Source organism: Phodopus roborovskii, unplaced genomic scaffold, assembly GCF_943737965.1.
Source record: "Phodopus roborovskii unplaced genomic scaffold, PHOROB, whole genome shotgun sequence".
Taxonomy (NCBI): Eukaryota; Metazoa; Chordata; class Mammalia; order Rodentia; family Cricetidae; genus Phodopus; species Phodopus roborovskii.
In genome coordinates this window covers 45964489-45983446 of record NW_026126433.1, presented here as the reverse complement: position 1 = coordinate 45983446, position 18958 = coordinate 45964489, and the positions used below count along the sequence as shown (strand labels likewise).

At 41.2% G+C, this 18958-nt stretch overlaps 1 protein-coding gene across 4 annotated transcripts in view; it reads left to right on the top strand.

Moving 5' to 3' along the window:
* The window catches only part of Pld5 (phospholipase D family member 5), a 297142-nt gene that overhangs the window by 49647 nt on the left and 228537 nt on the right, over positions 1 to 18958 (top strand). The window contains exon 1 of one of the 4 annotated variants that reach the window (XM_051186374.1): positions 9308 to 9752. The exons of 2 other annotated variants lie outside the window; for them this stretch is intronic. In XM_051186374.1, coding sequence (XP_051042331.1) covers positions 9483 to 9752 — 270 coding nt within the window. In that variant the 5' untranslated portion in view covers positions 9308 to 9482. Of the gene's footprint in view, positions 1 to 9307; positions 9753 to 18958 lie in introns of those variants that run through there. One more of the 4 variants, XM_051186377.1, reaches the window with a different exon arrangement.

The window sequence follows — 18958 nt, the reverse complement described above, 5'->3', positions numbered from 1 at the left end:
ATGCTTGGGAGCCCATATTGTAGACAGACAGCGACGCCCGTGCAAGCTCGCCACCTGGTGGGAGTTTATGGTAACTTCAGAGTGGGCGGACTTGGTTGCAGGTTGCATTTTCAGAGGGCTAGTTAATGACTAAAGGAAGAACTTGCATTTGTACCCTTGACTCTTCAGGTTCCTTACATAAGAGATGGGTGAGGTATTTGGTAAATGATTGTATGTTGTCATTAAAGGAGATTGCCATGGGGAGTCTAAGAGGGTGACTTTTTTTTTTTCTTTTTGGAAGAACAAAAACAGTTTTTGCAGTTCAAAACCAGAGGAACTTTCAAAAATTACTTTTCTTTACTTTTTGGAGGAACTTAAGCCACACAAAAAGTGCATAGAATTCTGTAACCATGCCTTTAATGATCCCAGAGTTGACAAGTGATAACATTTTTAATATTTCTTTTTTGACTAAAAAATCAAAGCCTTTCAACATTACTTATTTTTAAAATCTTATTTTTAATTAACAAGTGATAATTATACATAATTATGGAATACAGAATGATACTCTCATACCAGTGTATACTGTCAAATGAGTAAGTAAAAGAATGACTAGAATAACTCAATCATCAGAGTCGGGCCTGGGGGTTCACACATGGAATCCCAACTACTCTTCCCTCAGAGGCTGGGACAGGGGGGATGACGTGAGCCCATGAGTTTAAGACCAACCTAGACTCCTCACCTCTAAATAGACAAATAAGTTAATTATGTTGTATCCCCATACTCATTTTTTTATGGATAGAATAATAAAACACACTCTTTCCCCATATTTGAAATCTGTATTAGTATTAACTTTTCATGGCCAAACTATGCAATAGGTCTCAGGCTTGCTCTTCCTAACTGAGCCTACATATTCTTTGCCTTTTATCTCCCTGTTACCTGTGTCCTTCTCAACACCCCATTCACCTGGAAATGAGGCTAATCTTTACTTCTATGAGTTTGACTCCATAAGGGGCTACACATAAGTGAAACCATGCAGAATTTGTCTGCCTGTGCCTGGCCTACTTCAGTTAGACTATTGTCCTCAGGGTTCACCCATATTATCCTCAATGGCTGATTTTTCTACACAAGCACATACACGTGTGTGTGTGTGTGTGTGTGTGTGTGTGTGTGTGTGTGTGTGGCTAGAACCCAGAGCCTTATATGTGATAGGCACACACATTCACTGCCCACTAAGGTACTGCCCAGCTGCTCTTTTTTGTTTGTTTGTTTGTTTGTTTTTTTGTTTGTTTTTTGTTTTGTTTTAAGGCTAAACTGCATTCCACTAAATACATGTTTCACAGTCTCCTTATTCATAGATGAATCTCCTTTGAACCTATCCCTAATCTCATGTGATTCCTAATTTCATTTCAATTACTATCATTGGTTGGGTGAATATCTTTAAGTCCTTATTTTATATTTTTTTTTATATTTGGAAGTTCAGCTCAATACATTTCACAAAAATTCTGTATTATGTCAGGTACTATTTTGGTAACTGTTAGGGAACAAAACAAGCAGAGATACTTCTATTCTTAAAGCTTTCACTTTAACAAGGAGACATATGCAATATGTTACCGTAATGAGGAGACATAAGCAGTATATAAGCCTAACAAGGGGATATAAACAGTGTCATTGCCCTAACAAGGGGATATAAGCAGTCCATTGCATTAGAATAAAAGCATGCAATGGGGGAAAAAATAAAATGGAATAGACAAAGGAGAAGCAGAATTAAGGTAATGCATAGGCAGCTTTTGGTACAAAATGGGTTGGTCAAGATAAGCCTCTTTGACAAGGGGAGATTTGAGCTAAGACTTGAAAGAGATACAAGAATTAGCTGAGAGATTTTCCAGAAGAAAGGCATCCAGAGTAGATGGACTGTGTCTGTGTTTCTGAACTGTGGAGAGGCAAGTGAGGCTGCTTAGCAGAAAACAAATCAAAGAGTAAAAGTAGATGAGTTGGAAGCATGCAGGCGGCTCCCGGGGAAATTCTACCATGCTGTCATGGCGAGCCTTGGGACTGTCCTTAAAACTTTAGCTTTTACCCTTGAGAAAAGTGAAGTCGACTGAAGCCTGGGCCAACTGGATGCTGTGCTGAGAACCCATCATAAGGGGAATGAAAGAGTGCCACCAGGAGCACATTGTAGTCACCTAAAAAGGAGGCCATGGTGGCCTGGCCTCGTGCGCCAAGATGAAGAGGTGAAGTGAGCAGGCTCTGCATGTCCCAAAAGTAAAGCCAGCATTCCAATAGATTCAGAACATCAGATAGGGGAGTCTTTGCAAATTATTATTATCAAGGTGAAACTCACATATCTTAGAAAGTGCGTAATTTTAAAGCCGATGATCCTGTTGCATCTTTACTTCAACAGAGTCACAGTTTTCACCTTGATTTAATTGGTGTTAGATTTGCGCTGCTGTCATGCATATCTAGGATAAATCGCCTTAAAGGAAAGAAAGGCTCACATTGCCCATAGATTCAGAAGTTTCAGCCCAGTCCAAGGTCTAGGAGAAGGGAAAGCAGCCCTCCAGGAGGACAGCAGTCAACACAGCAGTAGGTGGAGGTGGAGGTGGTAATGTTGCTCCCAGTGTATACAGCATAAAACACAGTGACACTGAAAATCAGATTCTTTAGTGATGGGCAGGGAAGGTGGCTCAGTGGGTAGGGGGGCTTGCTGCACAAACATGAGAACCTGAGTTTGAATCCCCAGCATGAATTATGTCCAAAAATATAATTGAAAATCTTATTTGGGAACTGAACATTTATTCTGAAGTGAGCTCTTTATACATAATCAGACCCCCTTTCAGCCCCATCACATTTGAGAGATGCCTGTGTGTGCTGTATGTGTGTGTGTGCCTGTGCTGTATGTGTGTGCACATGTGTTAGTGTGTGTGCTATGTGTGTGTGATGTATATGAGTATTTGAGTATATGTGTGATGTGTACTATATGGTATGTGTATGCATACCTGTGCATGATGTGTGATATGTATGCAATTTGGGGTGAACATATCTGTAGGGTGTGTGTGTTTATGTGTGTGTGTGTGTGTGTGTGTGTGTGTGTCCCATGTTACATGTGTGTCTGTCAGAGAACAGCTTGTAGGAGTTGGTTTCTTTCCTCCCTAGATGGGGTCCAGGGATGAAACTCAGATGAGGATTGGTGGTAAGTGCCTTTACTTACTGAACCACCTGACCATCCTTAAGGTCCTCACTTTTAAACATTACAACTAATTCTAATATTAACAACCAAATAAAGCATCCATCCTGAAGGTAGCCAGTTTTATAGGCCATCACCAGGCAAATGCTGTCACAATCATCACAACACCTTAGGCTGTGATTGCAGTGTGCAAGCTTACTTGCTGGCCTGTGCATATGCTATAAAGATGTTTCCATCTTCTCAGTTTTACATATTTTTAAAGGCCTGCAGGACAGTTGTACCCAACAGAACTCCCCTGAAGTGATGTTGTAATTCTGAAAGTGCTCTCCAGTGCAACCACCATTCCCTGGGGAAAACTAAATTCTTGAGATTCAGCCCACATGACTTAAGCATCTGAGTTTTAAATTTTATTTAATTGCGATTAATTACACTTAAATTTAGATGGACACATGCAGCCATGAGCTATCAAGCCCTGCCTGCAGGTACCTTACCCCTGCAGAAACCCAGGAGTTATTGAACCAAACCAAAGTACATCTTTGATGAAACAGTAAGGAGAAAATAGAGCAAGTCTACCCCAACACTGGTGAGGCCATGACAAAATTTCATGTCTAAATATATGCGATTTATAAATCAAGTTGACACGATCTTAAATAAAATATGCCAGCCCCATCTCTTGCTTATAAAGCATTTCTTCAGAAAAGCCTGGAAGGCTGGGTGCAAATTTACAATTCCTAGATTCCCAGAGTTCTACCTCAGAAAATGATGGTGTGTCGGCATCTGGCCTCTGACCTCACAGAGGTACCTGTCCCTGTGTGCAGCCTAGAAAGAGATGCCATCTTCAGCAACTCCCCCCACACACATGTATCCTATTGTGTGTTTGTTTCTTCCTCATGGATGTGGTGGCATTGAGATGAAGATATCATCAAGCAAAGCTGGGCAAAACTGCCACATGATATGAGCTCATATATTGATTCGAGGACCAAGCTCCCTGCGGGGACAAGCACTGTGGTCTGATTGATACCTTCTGGGATTTTGTATAAGTACCCACTTCATTGTCTACAAATCTGTTTTTTTTTTTTTTTTTTTTTTAATAAATGGACTCGTGTTGTATTCTTCAGAGGCAAATTAGAAGCAACACTGGCTGCCACTCTGAAGAGCTGGAGCAAGGGACAGGTACCGATGTGACTTTGATCAAAGGTTAATAAGCAGATTTCACTTCATTAAACTGCTTACTCACCATTACTGAATGTCCTCATAGTGTGTCCTGGAAGACTTTGTGTGCTTGGATTCATCATTTATGTCTAAAGAATTAGCAAGTGGAAGATAAATTACAGACTGCTTTTAATCCATGTAAAAAGTCAGTCCAATGAGTTCCATCCAATTGCAGTCATTAGTTTAAAAAGTCAAGCATAAAGTATATCTGGATTATCATTTCAATAAAATCTTCCAAGTGATTTATGTATTTTGGTACTGAAGTAGTCAGAAGAGAGATAAAAGCACATTTTTTAAAATTATTTTGCACAATGCACGTATCAGTTGGAGGACAGCTGAAGCTTTGTTTTGTTTTGTCTGAGATAAGGCCTCGAAGAGCTCAGGCTAGCCTCAGACTCACTATGTAGTCAAAGTTGATGTTGAACTCTTGATTCTACTACTCCTACTCCTCGATTACAAGTGTGAAAAACAGATGTACTGGGTTTTTATTTTATTTTATTTTTATTTTTTATTTATTTGTTTATTTATTGGTTATAGTTGTAGATAAGCATGCAGGGTTACTGCTGGTAGTAAAACCCATTCTGTTATTGGTGTGCTACCCTTATACATTATAGCTCCCTCTTGTGGTGGAAAGGACAAGGTACACGGCATATCTGACCAGAAGGAGATAGATTGGGTTTGGGTGGAACTGGAAAGTGGCCACTGGGATTGGGTTGGTCTGTAGGGACCATCTATGTGTGATTCACATTTCCCCCTGAATGTAGACTCCTTGTTTCCTGGGTCACTCAGTCCTCCAAAGCACTGTGATACATGAGTGATACATGACTGCAACTCCCTTGCCATGGTCACCCCACAGTTTATTTGGTTTTCTTGACTTCTTCCCTATTGTGGTCAGATTAGAAGGTATCTTGTTTAAATTTCGTGTCTCAGAAGTAACAAGTTGGTCAATGTCAATGTAAATATTTTCCTGAAATACTCAAATGTGTTTCCCACATCTATCATTTTCCTATATAGGGATATCTGGCAACCTTGAAGGTAGTTCTTCTTCTTCTTCTTCTTCTTCTTCTTCTTCTTCTTCTTCTTCTTCTTCTTCTTCTTCTTCTTCTTCTTCTTCTTCTTCTTCTCCTTCTCCTTCTCCTTCTCCTTCTCCTTCTCCTTCTCCTTCTCCTTCTCCTTCTCCTCCTCTTCCTCCTTCTCCTACTTCTTCTGTTTCCTCCTCCTCCTTCTCCTCCTTTTGTTTCCTCCTCCTCCTCCTCCTCCTCTTCTTCTTCTTCTTCTTCTTCTTCTTCTTTTTCCTCTTCTTCTTCCTCCTTCTTCTCCCGTCTCTGACCTGTTTTGACTCTGCCAGTATTAGGTCCATTAAAAGGGAAATTTTTGAAAGAATACTAAAAGCTGAAGTGCACCTTCACCCCCCAGTGCTCCATGATTCTTAGACACTGGTGATTTGAGATTCCATTTGAAGGCACCATCATGCCTGTATGGTAGGCTCTGTAAGTCACTGGTCAACGAAGGCTCCCCAGCATGACAGCTTGGGGTGTTTGTATTGATGGGGCTGGGAGGAAATTCATGAGTCTGAACTTACCAAATGCCACAGACCAGCATGGGAGCAAGTCAGAAGCCTGGGATTAGAGACTGAAACTGTATACAAGTGAAACATGGAAAGGGAAACAGTCCAGGCTCTCTCTGTCTTTGTCTGGGAAGCAAAGCAAATGGATTCTAAGATGTTGCTTGTGAAAAACTTTAAGCCTTCCTTTCTTCACTTTTTCTACATTCCTGCCTTCAGGAAAGCCCTGGATTGAGTGGGTGTCATTATTAATTGTAGAAGGGTCCAATCTTGTGACTAACTGTTACAATATGTAGTAAATTTTCAATCAATGTAAGACCAGCCGAAGCTCTAAAATATTGAACTGGTGAATGATGAGTACTCCATGGAGAGAGGTAATAATTTTCTTGTTAGGCTTCTCAAATAATTTTACATACCTTTTAAAGGTGCAATAAAGATTTCATTAAAAAGGTAAAATGACTATAAAAAAACACTAACTTAAATAGGTGTTACTAATATATACTTTGTCTTTGTTCAGATGCCAAGTGTCATCTATTAGGTGCCTTACAAGCAATGGGAGTTTGTGGCTCACAGTATTGTAAGCCGAGAAATACAATATGAAGGAAGGCCTTGGCAGCTTAGACTTCTGGTGAGGGAAGACTTGGTATCTACTGCTGACATGGTACCTTCTCACCATCTAGGAAGCATGTGTGCTCATGGCAAGAGAGGCAAGCAGACTCCCTTATCTCTTTTATAAAGGCATATGACCTTGTCACCTCCCAAAGTCCCACCTCCTCCTTTGAATACTATCAAAATAGAGGATCAGGCTTCAGCTGTAAGTGTTAAGGAGAAAGGCAAGAGTCAGACCACAGCGTCTAGGTTTCCTACTCTGCTGACCTGAGGCATTCCATTATTCCAAGTGGATGTTCCATCTGTTAAGATTTGTATGTAGTTCCAGGGTTGCTAGGAAAACATTGGGCTATTGGCGATCTGCATCCATTTTAATGATAATATACAAACTTCTGATTTATAGGAAATTCTGCAAGTTTTTTCTACTTCTCTCTGCAAAAATTTAAATTCATCTATTGTTGATGTCTGGGGCTTGGACAATGCAATGTGATTTAGTGACTCAATGTGGTCTAACCAAATCAGGTGAAGTCTAGCAATTTCAAAGAATACAAGTGTTCATCATTTTTTTTAATCAGTAGAATCCTATTTCCCTTAAAAGGCAAATGATTACATGGAAATATTTTTCCATCATCTCTAAGCCTCTTTCTTAGAAAAATGCCACTACACTATATGAACATTACTCAGGCATGCATGCAGACAGCACAGATCCTAAATCTACTCCTGTTTGTGAGGGGTGATGACAAAGTCATAGGGACAGTACATACTGAGGTTTAATGCACTCTCTGCCTGTAGTCTGTCATTTGGTCCCTGGGGAAGAGGATAGGAGATTGCAGAAATGGCAGACACTGAGCAGGGATGTCTGCGGGGACACGGAGAGTACACTGTGTGCAAAGCCAGGTAGCAAGGGGTTTGAAGAGTTCTTTGCAACTAAATATAAGGTATCTATAAGGGCGTGGTAGGAGAAGCAGCATCAAGAGTGCCTTTGTGTGGGATAAAAACAGCACGGACAATAATCTTGGTATTGTGTTAGTCACCAGTAAGGATTAAACTTGACAATTTTAAGCAGAGTCCAGGGTGGAGGACAGAGTTTCCTGAGCACTCGGGTCCCCTCCAGCACAACAAAAACAATGTGTGATTAAATGCATAATTGGGAGATTTGTGCCTCTCTTAAGAGCAGGAGAGTTTGTCATGGCTGAAGCCACCAGAGGCGTCTTCCAGAAGACAGAAAAATTATTGCTGCCACTTGAATAGAAGAAAAGATGGTGTTTCCCTAATGGTGTGTTGGGGACTTCCATTGTTTGCAAGGACAAGGGTTTGCGGGAAAGGGCAGATAAGTTATGCTGTGCATCCATGTGTCCTCAAGGAGGGGATTAAGTAATAGCTGGAAGTAGGTAACATGAATCATCCCATCTTGGGAGGAAGTATCTGATTTTTAGAACTTCAGAGTGACACTTTGAAGGTGTTATAAGTATCCAGGATGTGTCTAGAATAGAAGCAGCAAGCTATGTCTTATCCAGATACCATCTCCTCTGGGTACCATATTTGCCCTCCCCCAAAACTTCTCTGTTCTGAATGACTGCTGCCCACAAGGAGAAGACATGTGAATGGTTGTTCCAGAGTGTTCAGTCAGCTATTTCTAGATGCCATCTAGGCTGATAAATGCCACAGACTCTTCTACAAGTTTAGATTCCTCGACCACTGACATGAATTTCAACCATTGGCTTAATCAGTTCTGAGACAAGCATTTAACTGTGCCAGAATTTATCCCTCGTCTTTCTAGCTCTAACTAGAAGTGTGTTTATTACCTCTATGCACCTGTGTGGAAGAGGTGTGATGTCTGTGTGGGTATAGGTGGGCTCATCCATGCATGTAGAAGCCAGACTTTGACATAGGAATATCTTCCTTAACGATTTCTCCACCCTAGTTTCTTGAAGCACATCTCTCATTGAAGACTTCACCTTCTTGGCTAGACTGGCTGAGCAGCCTCCCACAGGTATAGATCCATCTCTCTCCATTTCTCAGTTCTGGGGTTATAGGCACATGTACTGTGCCTGGCTTTTTATGATGATGCTGGATTTGCATTTGGGAGCCTATGCTTGTACAGTATGAACCTTGCCCACTGAGTCATCTCCCCAGACCCTGGATATTACCTCTTTAATGAGAGGAAAGGCAATTATGCAAGGAATTCAGCATGGGCCTAGAGTACTCCTCTAGTAAACAGAGTGACATGAATTCTGTGCTGGGAGTGATGATCATGATTGGCTGGCCTGTTAGAACTTACAAGAAGGGGTCAGAAGGCATGCGACAATGATGATTTGACCATCAGCATAGACTTTTACTTATGTGTGGTGCTACTCAGGAGCTGAACTTTGGAGGAGGTGCTGTAACCATTGAGTGCTAGTATAGTGATTCAACCTTTCTGAGAAGATGCACACAGGCAGAAAATACAGACAACATAGGAAAAGGAAAGCACCCATTAGCTTACTATGATACCAAAGCACAGGCTGGATGAATGCATTTTAGAAAAGAAAGCCCCAAATTTGAAGTTCAAGTTTATTCTGCAAGATGTGCAGTCTCCGTGGAGAACTTTTCTTCCCACCTGTCCAGATCTGACAGCCTCACAGAATGAATTAGTCTGATTTATTTATTTATTTATTTATTTATTTATTTAGCATAAATCCCAGAGGCTGTAACCACGGAGCTCTCAGCAGCCTAGTTCCTCTCCTAGGTAAGGTTCTCCTTTTCTGTGGTTGGGAAGCAGTTGTTTTTGCTCAGGTTGGTGGCGTGTAGCCATTTACACATTGAGTGCCTGCATCTCCAGTCTCCTGGGTCAGTGTAAGCCGGTGCTGTAATTCCACTCCAGGAAGCTGCACGGCTGTTTCTGAACTGAAGAGGAAAAGCCAAAGAAATGTGATTGAGTGCTCGGCAACTAAAATGCTAAATGAGGGGCCCGTGGTTCTCAGACCATATTCCATGGGAAATGCTGAGAGTACAAGCTGCAGCCTTCTCTCTTCGCTCTTGGGCTGGCTGATTGCCAGGGCATCTAGGCCAGCAATTGAGGGACTGAAATATAACCAGTGGCGAGACATTTGTACCACACGAGACCTGCCCTGCCTCGGAAGGCTCCAGTGGCTGTGGGAAGCAGAAGATCAGCACCAGCTGGGGCAGCTAGACTCTGCAAGGTGGGAGCATCTCATCGAGATGGTAAGACAGACCTGTTTGTAACCTGGGGTCAGATGGATAGTGGCTGTTGATGACCATGGCTATTGGTAGCCTGAGAATGAACAGTCATTCGAGCTCTGGGACATGGTCAGGTACCACCAGACAGGGAAGGATGCCCTTCACACCAGAGCCTGATTTTTTTTTTTCTTAAATGACACCTTTCACGCCAGGGGTAATGGGTAACTATGTCTTGTAATGAATAATAATTAAAAGGAGCACTTGATGGTGTCTCTCAGGGAGGGAAACTGACAAGTGACCTGGAATTTCAGCCCTGCCTAATACTGTGTCTGAGTAGACCTTTCCCTCTGAAAATAGCTTTAATTTCCATGCGACTCTTGGAAGACCTGGTGGGTTGTTGTTGAAATGTTTTTAGTGGGGGTGTAGACCCTTTGTCCCGAGGCAGCTTTCTTTTCTGCCTCTTGAGCTGTCAGTGTTCTGTGAGCCTCGTACTCTCCTGCAGACACTCCACAGTACTAGAAAAAACTTCTAAGTGGTTTTCTAACTGTTGTGTGCAGGGGACAGCAGCAGGAGCCTTCAGGTTCAGGGAAGCTCTGTGGAATTTTAAAAGGAGTTAGCTCAATTCACTCCCCACATTGTCAGAGCCAAGTGCACCTTGCCATGAACACAGGTTCTTAGAATTTCCAGGGAACAGGGCAAGAGGCTAGTTTGTAGCTTCTGCAGCTTTTCCAACTGCTTTCCTAGTTGTCCTTGACTTGTGGTGTGTGTGTGGGGGGGAGGGGGCTCAACATGGAAGAAGAATCTGTATTAACAGTGAACCCTTTAAGTGTTTTCTTTAAAGAATTAAAGGGTGAAGGGTGTTGGTAATAACAAGATTGTATAACATTTAAAAGAAAACAAAAACTATAATTGCATAGAAGAGATGCCTGAAATATACTTATCTAACTGCACAGCTGATGTGTGGGAAATAATTATTCTGTTTATAATCCAGATGAATGAAGAGTCTGTTGATGGAGTGTGGGGATTTTTAGATACATGTCTGTCTTCCCAACTATTCAGAAAAGTGGAAACTGAAAATCAGATTTCCAGAGATGCTCACTCTTGCTGTCCCCCTGATCAGTCCCTAGGTCACTCCTAAGCATGCAGATCCAAGAAATAAAGCTGCAATGACAAGGTCAAGGTTCCGGCTCTCGTGTGGACATCTGCTGCCATCCATCCTTGTAAACATTTTAGCAGCCTCTTTGACCTATTGAGAACAATAAGTCTCATCCAGTTCTCTCCAGCCATCAGGGTGCAAAGACAAAACAAAAATAAAAACACATAATCAGCTTTTCCAGCCTGACGATGAAATGGGACTCACGGTGCTTTGATGTGTTATGCTAGAAGAAGCATAGTGATTTTCCTTTCCTCTTTCCCCTGAGAACATTCCTTTGGGGATTAACAAGGACCAGGCTAAATGTAGGGAGGGCTCTACCAACACACTGGGCACAGGCACAGGCATAAACACAAGGTCAGCCTTGCACAGTTCAGGTGCAAGATGAGGAGGTAGCCAGGGGCTGAGAATGATGAACTGCAATAGTAAACTTGATCCCTAGTGATGGTGGACTTAATTTTTGGAGTTGGGAGGAAGCAGGAAGCTGTAATATGGATTCTAGCTTTGAGATAATTGTGTCTAGCCATCCTGTGGGCATGCTGATTAACTGAGAAGTTTGGAAAGGATTCCCTAGTTATACCCAGTCTAAATGGGCATTTCTATTACAGGGAAGACTCCTAAGCAGTAATCCCAGTTCTCGACTGAGAACTGTGAGTTGGAGGTGGAGTAGTCTATGACAGGAAGGAAAAATTAGTTCATCATGAAGTCCTTTCTATGCAGGAAGGAAACCAATCAGGCTTCTCATCACACAAACCTGCCCAGGTTTCTTTCCTACTTCCCAGAGAGAAGGCACAGCCTGGAATGCTCTCCTTGACCTCGTTATAATGGGGAACTTGTCAGGGCTTGCTGTATATTATAGAAAAACCAGTCCTTCCAGAACTCTGGCCTCTGATTCCTTTTTTAAATTTGTTTTATTTAGAAATGTAAAGGACATGTGAATAATTAAATCCATGTTGCATGATTGCAAACAATTTAGAGTTATTTCAAAGCAAAGGAAAATCATGAATGCTCTCAAATAATAGTTGACAAAGGTGAACTTGGTAAATTTTATTCTTGTCTTTAAGTATGTATTTTAGAGTTATTTAGACTTGCATCAATGGAAGGAATGTTGTGCTTTTTTTATGGACACACAGCTAGCTATTCTTTGATTTTACACTGGGTGTATGTGTTTATGTGGAGTTGTATATATGTGTGCACATGTGCAAGGAGGCCAGAGGTTGACATTGACTGTCTCCTTTAATCTTCCTCCAACTTTCTGTTGTTGAGACAGGGTCTCTTACTGAACCTAAAGCTTGTTGATTAGATAGACTGGCTGACTAGTGAGTTCCACTTAGCCTCTCCTGCTTCAACACCAGACATTTCAAATGCACATATTTGGCATTTACATGGGTCTGCGTGCTTGCATGGGCTGTCACTTTATTAAATGAGCCATCTCCCCATACTGAACCCCTAATCATCATACAGTCTTGCAGTCCTATAGGAGGAGTGCCAGGCCTAGTCAACCCTTGGCAGTAAGTTACTGAACCTTTTGTGACCCAGCCTCAAAACTGGATCCAGCCTCTTTGGCATTTCTCCTCTGTTCCCAATGTCACCTGCTCGAGTTTCCTATCATTAGTGCGTTGTATTTGTCTGAGTTGGTTCATACAATGAAATATCCAAAACAAACTAATTTTGTAAAGAAAGAATGTTTTGTTAACTCCCAATCTGGAGGTTCAATGACCCAGTGTTGGCATCAGCCCATGTCTGGTATGGACTTCATTGTGAACAATACCATGGTGACAGAAGTGAGTGTGAGAGTCGGAGGCATGTTACCTAGCAGGAAGGTTGAGAACTTATTGTCAGCCTCAGCTTTCATAGTAAATTGTTCTATTAAGGTCTGAGCCAGGGTCCTAAAAGAACTGCCTTGATCCCTGAAGGCTCCCAGAGACCTAACAACTTCACTCCAGTTCTCACTCCCTCATTTGCTTCCCTGAGAATCTGACACACAAAGTCTTTGGAGTACCTAGACTACTATCTAATTAGGATTGATGGGAGACTTCCAAAGCAGGCTTTGATGTGAGGAAGACATCTGCCCGCACTGGCCACTGACCAGATGTGGGGTGTGTAAAGTAGGCTGTGATGTGAGGAAGACATCTGTCTGCACTGGCCACTGACAAGATGTGTTGTATGTAAAGCAGCAAATGTCTGCATAGGAAGCAAGTAGCACAAGGCAGAGCCCCTTGGAATCTCTGCGCCACTAGCCATGGTTCCTGCTTCAGTCTCTTCAGGTGGTTACAACAAGCTGCCTTTCACTGGGTCCTTTACACATAATACAAAATCACTTCTTACCCTTCCAGGGACCTCTAGTCCAAGGCCACATCTCCTGTACTTCCAGTGTTTGATGATGCTTCATAGATAATAATTCTGCCTGTGTCTTCAAAGGGTGGAAGAGGCTAAATTGTCCTTTGGGCTTCCTTATAAAGGTGCTTATCTCATATGGCAAATCCCATAGGGCCTCATTGCCTCCCAATGCACACCCTATGTTATCACCATACTGAAGATCAGGATTCAGTACATGATGACTGGCTCAAAAAGAGCCATTCAGATAACTGGAGCATCTTTTACATAGAAGGTTCTCTGTGTGGTTGATTAATAAATTATAAGTAAAGGAGGAAAATATGAGAGTATATGTCTATGTATCATATACTATATCATATCATATATAGATTATCTATACATGCTATATGTTTTGTATGTTGGACCATAGATAACAGGCAATAGAATGTCTATCATATACTTATATATGGGTGTATGAAATATTTTCACACACATATATTTCTCTGCTTTCTGTCATTGAGCACATTCATGCATATGTGTGCATGTGCGCATGCACGCGCGCGCGCACACACACACACAGAGTGAGAGAGAGAAAGAGAGAGGGTATGAAGTCAGTCCTATCGCTTATTACCTAAAATCTAATGAAGTGATTGCATATTTGCTTCAACAGTGTAGTATATTCTGGGAGGACCCTGTATCCTCAAAGCGTGAAATGGCCTTTTGATTGTGTTTCCAAGAATAGAACATGGACTCAGAGGATTAGAAGAACAGAGAAATACAGAACATTGTTCACATATCCACAGGTTGTAGGGTTAGGGGCTGATGTGTAGAGGACTAGAATTAGTGGTGAATGCAATATAGTTTTCTTAGTTACTTGTAGTCACGTGGGTAATGAAGGGAAAGAAGTGAAGGACAGTGAGTGTGTACAAACCTCCTTGTCCCCAGTCACAAACCAAAGCACACAAGATAAAGGTGTGCACGCTCTCAAGAACACAGACAAGTTGGTGACTGTTGGAAAAGAGGAACTGAATGTGTTATTTGACTCTTGAGTTTCTTCTTAAAGATCGTGCCAACAGCATTAAAAAAAAAAAAGTAATGCACGTGCCAACCATATAATGAGAGCAAGTGTTTATTAATTTTTATAGTATACCGAGAAGGGCCTACTCATGGCTTGAAAGTAAACAAATTAGGACATGATTCATATTTTCATCTGGTGGAGCAGCTTCATGGATACTGATGATGTACTGTGGATCTGCACTGGTCCCATCCAGTGAAGAGAAAAAAGAGCACTACATGGGGTACTGGAGACACTGCCACTGGTCTAGTCGGTGGCTATGACTCTTTTGCCTGATGTTGAGTGTAAAATCAGTGACACAAGACTTGGAACCAAGATATTAGTTGGCTGATAGCTAGAGTTTAAATAGGCTTGAGACAAAAGAAATGCTGGAGACATTCGTTCATGTTTTCATCCCTAAATGCAGCTGAAATACTTTCCCTAAATGTGAGCACAACAGTAACATGGAGGCTCCCTTCACTCCTGTAGGTTGAGCTTGCGCCATCAACCCCTCTTCTTTTCTTTCTGCTTTCTTGCTTGAATACTCTTCATTGATTGGCATGATAGGCTCCTATTAGTGTTCATTGGGCATCACCTTGATTAAGTAACTCAATAGATGAATAATCTTCCCAATTTATGACCTATTACTATAAGAAAGTCTTCCCCAGTTCTTATTCATTGATTGTGGAGATTCTTTGCAAAACTGCTTATAACTTGAATGTAATACCAGTGAAGAAAAGCCAATACTCATTTATCCAATCTAACACTCTTGAGAATTATCTATTTAAATTTGTGTGCAAGTGCGTTAACACATAATGAATTGTTTTTGAAGGCACGGAAAGTTAAATACTACACAAAAATTGATATTGCTGAATTTAGGACAGTATATATTTCTTCTCCATGCCCATCTTCTTGATTTCTTTGACATGTTGATTTACTTCAGAAGGGCCCTTTTAGTAAAGATGATCTGTTAAGCTAACAGAAGATCAGGAGAACACTCATAAATCATAAATGTTCAGTGAACATGTTTGCAAAATGAGTACCCAGCTCAGAGAATACGTGATCACTAGCTCCTGGAAGCCATGGTGCAGCCTCTCACAGTACTGTTTATAACCCTCAAGTTCAGGTCTATTTATTTTTTGAGCTTTATATGACCCTTTTTGCTTTTACTTTTGAAACTAAGTGGATGGTCTCATTGCTTAAAAGTCTGTCAGTAGAAGCTGCCTGTATGGGGACAGATATGAGGAGTGAGCTTACTGTACTGCTAACAGTGGTAAAACTGGGGGTCAGGCATATTTTACAATGTCTTATTGTTTTCTCTTTTAAATGAGTCTCCATATGTGCATGATTATAAATCTTCTACAAAGAAAAATATCATACAAACATTTTTTTTCCCACAGGGACTGTGTTGCTTAGAGTAAGGCCCTAGATTTTGTTGAGCTGGAACACCTTGTATATTCATTCCATGAAAGGCCAAGGACAGGCCACTCTTGGACTCTAGGGATTGGGTTATGAGGCCATCAGAGAGTTGCTAAGTAGCCTTAGAATGAAGCTCAGGGCTGAGCTTGTAAAAGTACCAGAAACTTTTAAATAGAAGAGATAAATTATAAATTGCAAGGACTAAAGTATGTCACAAGTTAATTTCTACATTTCTTTATAAGAACTCAGGAATAATGCAATAGCCTTTTGAGGACTGTCACAATGAGATAGAATGAATGCTTTGACCTTGGCAGAGGCTCAGTTACACAGAGGTGCCAAGTTTCAGCATCAGCCACCTTGGACCTCTGAGGGCTTTTCTCTCAGAGCTTACTATTACCCTTACCTCCTGTTATTATGATTGTTTTGTTTGTGTTTGGTTTCTTCTGTTAGGGTCTCAGTATGGAACACAGGCTGTCCTGGAACTAGTGAATCTGCCTCAGCTTTCCTTACTGTTGATATTATAGGAGTGACCAATCAGGCCTAATTTACTAGTGCTTTTAAATGTGCCAAACTAATATATACTCAAAAACCAGGAAATACAAGTTTTTGTTTTACTTTAAAGGAAGATGGGAAAGAGCCTGTAACTCCAAATGTAAAGAAAGCCTAATATGTAATAATAAAGCAAGTGAATTTATGCATTTCCCCATGAGTAGGAGATACAGCTCAGTGGTTATGAGTACTTGTTGCTCTTCCAAAAGACTCAAGTTCTGTTCCCAGAACCCCAGTCAGGTAGCTCACAAACTGCTTCTGACTCCATCTCCTGGGTATCCAGCACACACACACACACACACACACACACACACAAATAAATAATTAAAACCTTTAATAAATTTTCTTTTTCAGATTTCCAAAAATGCCCATGGTAAAAGACAAATGAGATCACTCAGGACCAGCAAGTGCTGGCCTCCAGGCTTTGCTCTTGAACATCTAAGCATACATATATACAAGGCACACACATGCAAGCCTTTTGGTAATGGCTGTTAGTAAAGTTTCCATTTTTGATAAATTATATCCTGGCTATTGCTAAGGTTTCCATTTTTGCTAAACTATATCCTGTATTTTGCCTTATGTCATTACCACTTTTAATTTGTGTTCTTAGTGACACTATTATCCAATTGTCTGTCCCCTTAATCATTATTCCATGGGTAGGGACCATGGCCCCTCTCATAATCTTGATGACAACAGCATCTCGAATGTTTATACAGGTATTTCCTACTGAAAGTTGAGTGTTATGCATATTAACTAGCCACAATTTTTTTCTGCTTATATTTTTCATCATTCATCCTATTCCAATAAACAGTTCTCCATTATCATTTTAATACACATAAATGTTTTTTCTAAGTTTTCCTCTAAATCAATTTTGTTTTGCTTTTGTTTTTATTTTTTTTTTAATATTAATACTACATCTTTGAACATCCAAATCTCAAAACTTGCCAGGCAGACCTGATAAATACTGGCTCCACATCAAGGGGGCAAATGACCAGATTTTAGAATGTTAAACCAAGTGTGGTGGCACATACCTGTTATCTCAGTACTTGAGAGGTAGAGGCAAGAGGAGGAGTTTAAGGCCAGGATGGGCTGCAAGAGACTGTCACAAAACATTAAGAAAACATTTAAAATAGACTAGTGGACAGAGCCACTCAGGAGGGAGCAGGGAGGGGAAGAGATGAACATTTTTGAAGAGGACAGTGTTCCATGTTTAGTCTGTGGGTTATGTTTAATATGAACATAGAGAGGGTCTAAGAGTCAAAAAAAAAAAAAAAAAAAAAAAAAAAAAAAAAAAACCATGATTTCCGCCATCATGGACACGAGTCACATGCAGCCCATCAAGCTGGCTAGGGTAACAAAAGTGCTGGGCAGGACCAGTTCACAGGGACAGTGCACACAGGTGCGTGTGGAATTTATGGATGACACCAGCTGCTCTGTCATTCGAAACGTCAAAGGCCCCATTCTCGAGGGTGATGTGCTCACCCTATTGGAGTCAGAAAGAGAGGCTAGGAGATTACATTGACCTTGCTGCTGGGTCCTGGATATCCACCACTTGGCCCATGATGACCTGCAACTGTTGAATAAAGCATTTGTATTGCTGGAAAAAAAGAAAGAAAAGAAAAAAGGAAACATGGATGGGTCTAGCGGAGTTTAACCTCAGATACTTTGTAGCCCAAATCTCTGACTCTGAAGTAGGACCACCCTAAAGTACATGAATCTCTTACCCAGCTTTGTTCTTCCTTTGGTGCTGTTGGTCCAGATGTAATGGCTTTTGCAAATTGGCTATAGTTTGCCCTTTGACTAGGCTTAGAATACAGTCAGCCTTGTGGAATTAATGCTCAGTCTCTACTCATTGCACACTGGTATGATTTCTGGTCTCATTAAGTCATGACCCACTAGCAGCCTGCTCTCAAGTTTCTAACTGCTGGAAAAAACAGCCCTCGCTTCCTAAGATGACTTAAAAAAATCACACCACTGCCTAAAACATGGCAGATCATAAACTATACTTTTAAAACCTTTCAACAAGTTACTTAATGTAACTGGAGCTTGTCTAGTCAGTCTCAGGTTGAACTACATCCTCAGATTAGCTTGCCAGTACTGAGGACTGGAGGAGTATAAAGACCCTGTTTGAAACATTTCATATTTCTACTCATTATTTACAAAAGCATTTAAAGGATTAAAATTTAGAAAATAATCATAGAGTGCTGGCCCCAGCACTCAGTAACTGTTGAGAATGTACAATAACATCAAGTCTCTCAAACTGAACCTTGGTCAACATAGAACTTAGGGATACCTGAGGCTTCCACTATCCTTATCTCTCTTTCTCTCAATGCGTATGTGACACATAAGGATTTTGCTTTGCTTTTTTCCCCCTTAAAAAGTGTGTTTAATATGTAGTACAAGCATAGCCTTATTTTAGAGAGCAGAGATTAAAGAAAGGCTCTGAATTTTTTGGAGTTTGCTACATTGTTTGCTTCATGAGAGAAGACACAGGAGACACATACATTCACACCTACAGTAACAGCGTGGTGTCACAGCCAACTGGGTGGTCCTCAAGTCTGGATGGTAAGAGTCCACCCAGAGCACCTGTGGAAAGCTTGATCTCCAGCACAGCATTGCTGGAAGGTGGTAGGACTTTCAGAAGGTAGGGCCAGAGTAGAGGTCTTGCCCCTGGAATGGATAGTGGACCTAGACCCTTCCTTTCATTCTCTCTTCACCAGACGATAGGTAGGAGCTTTG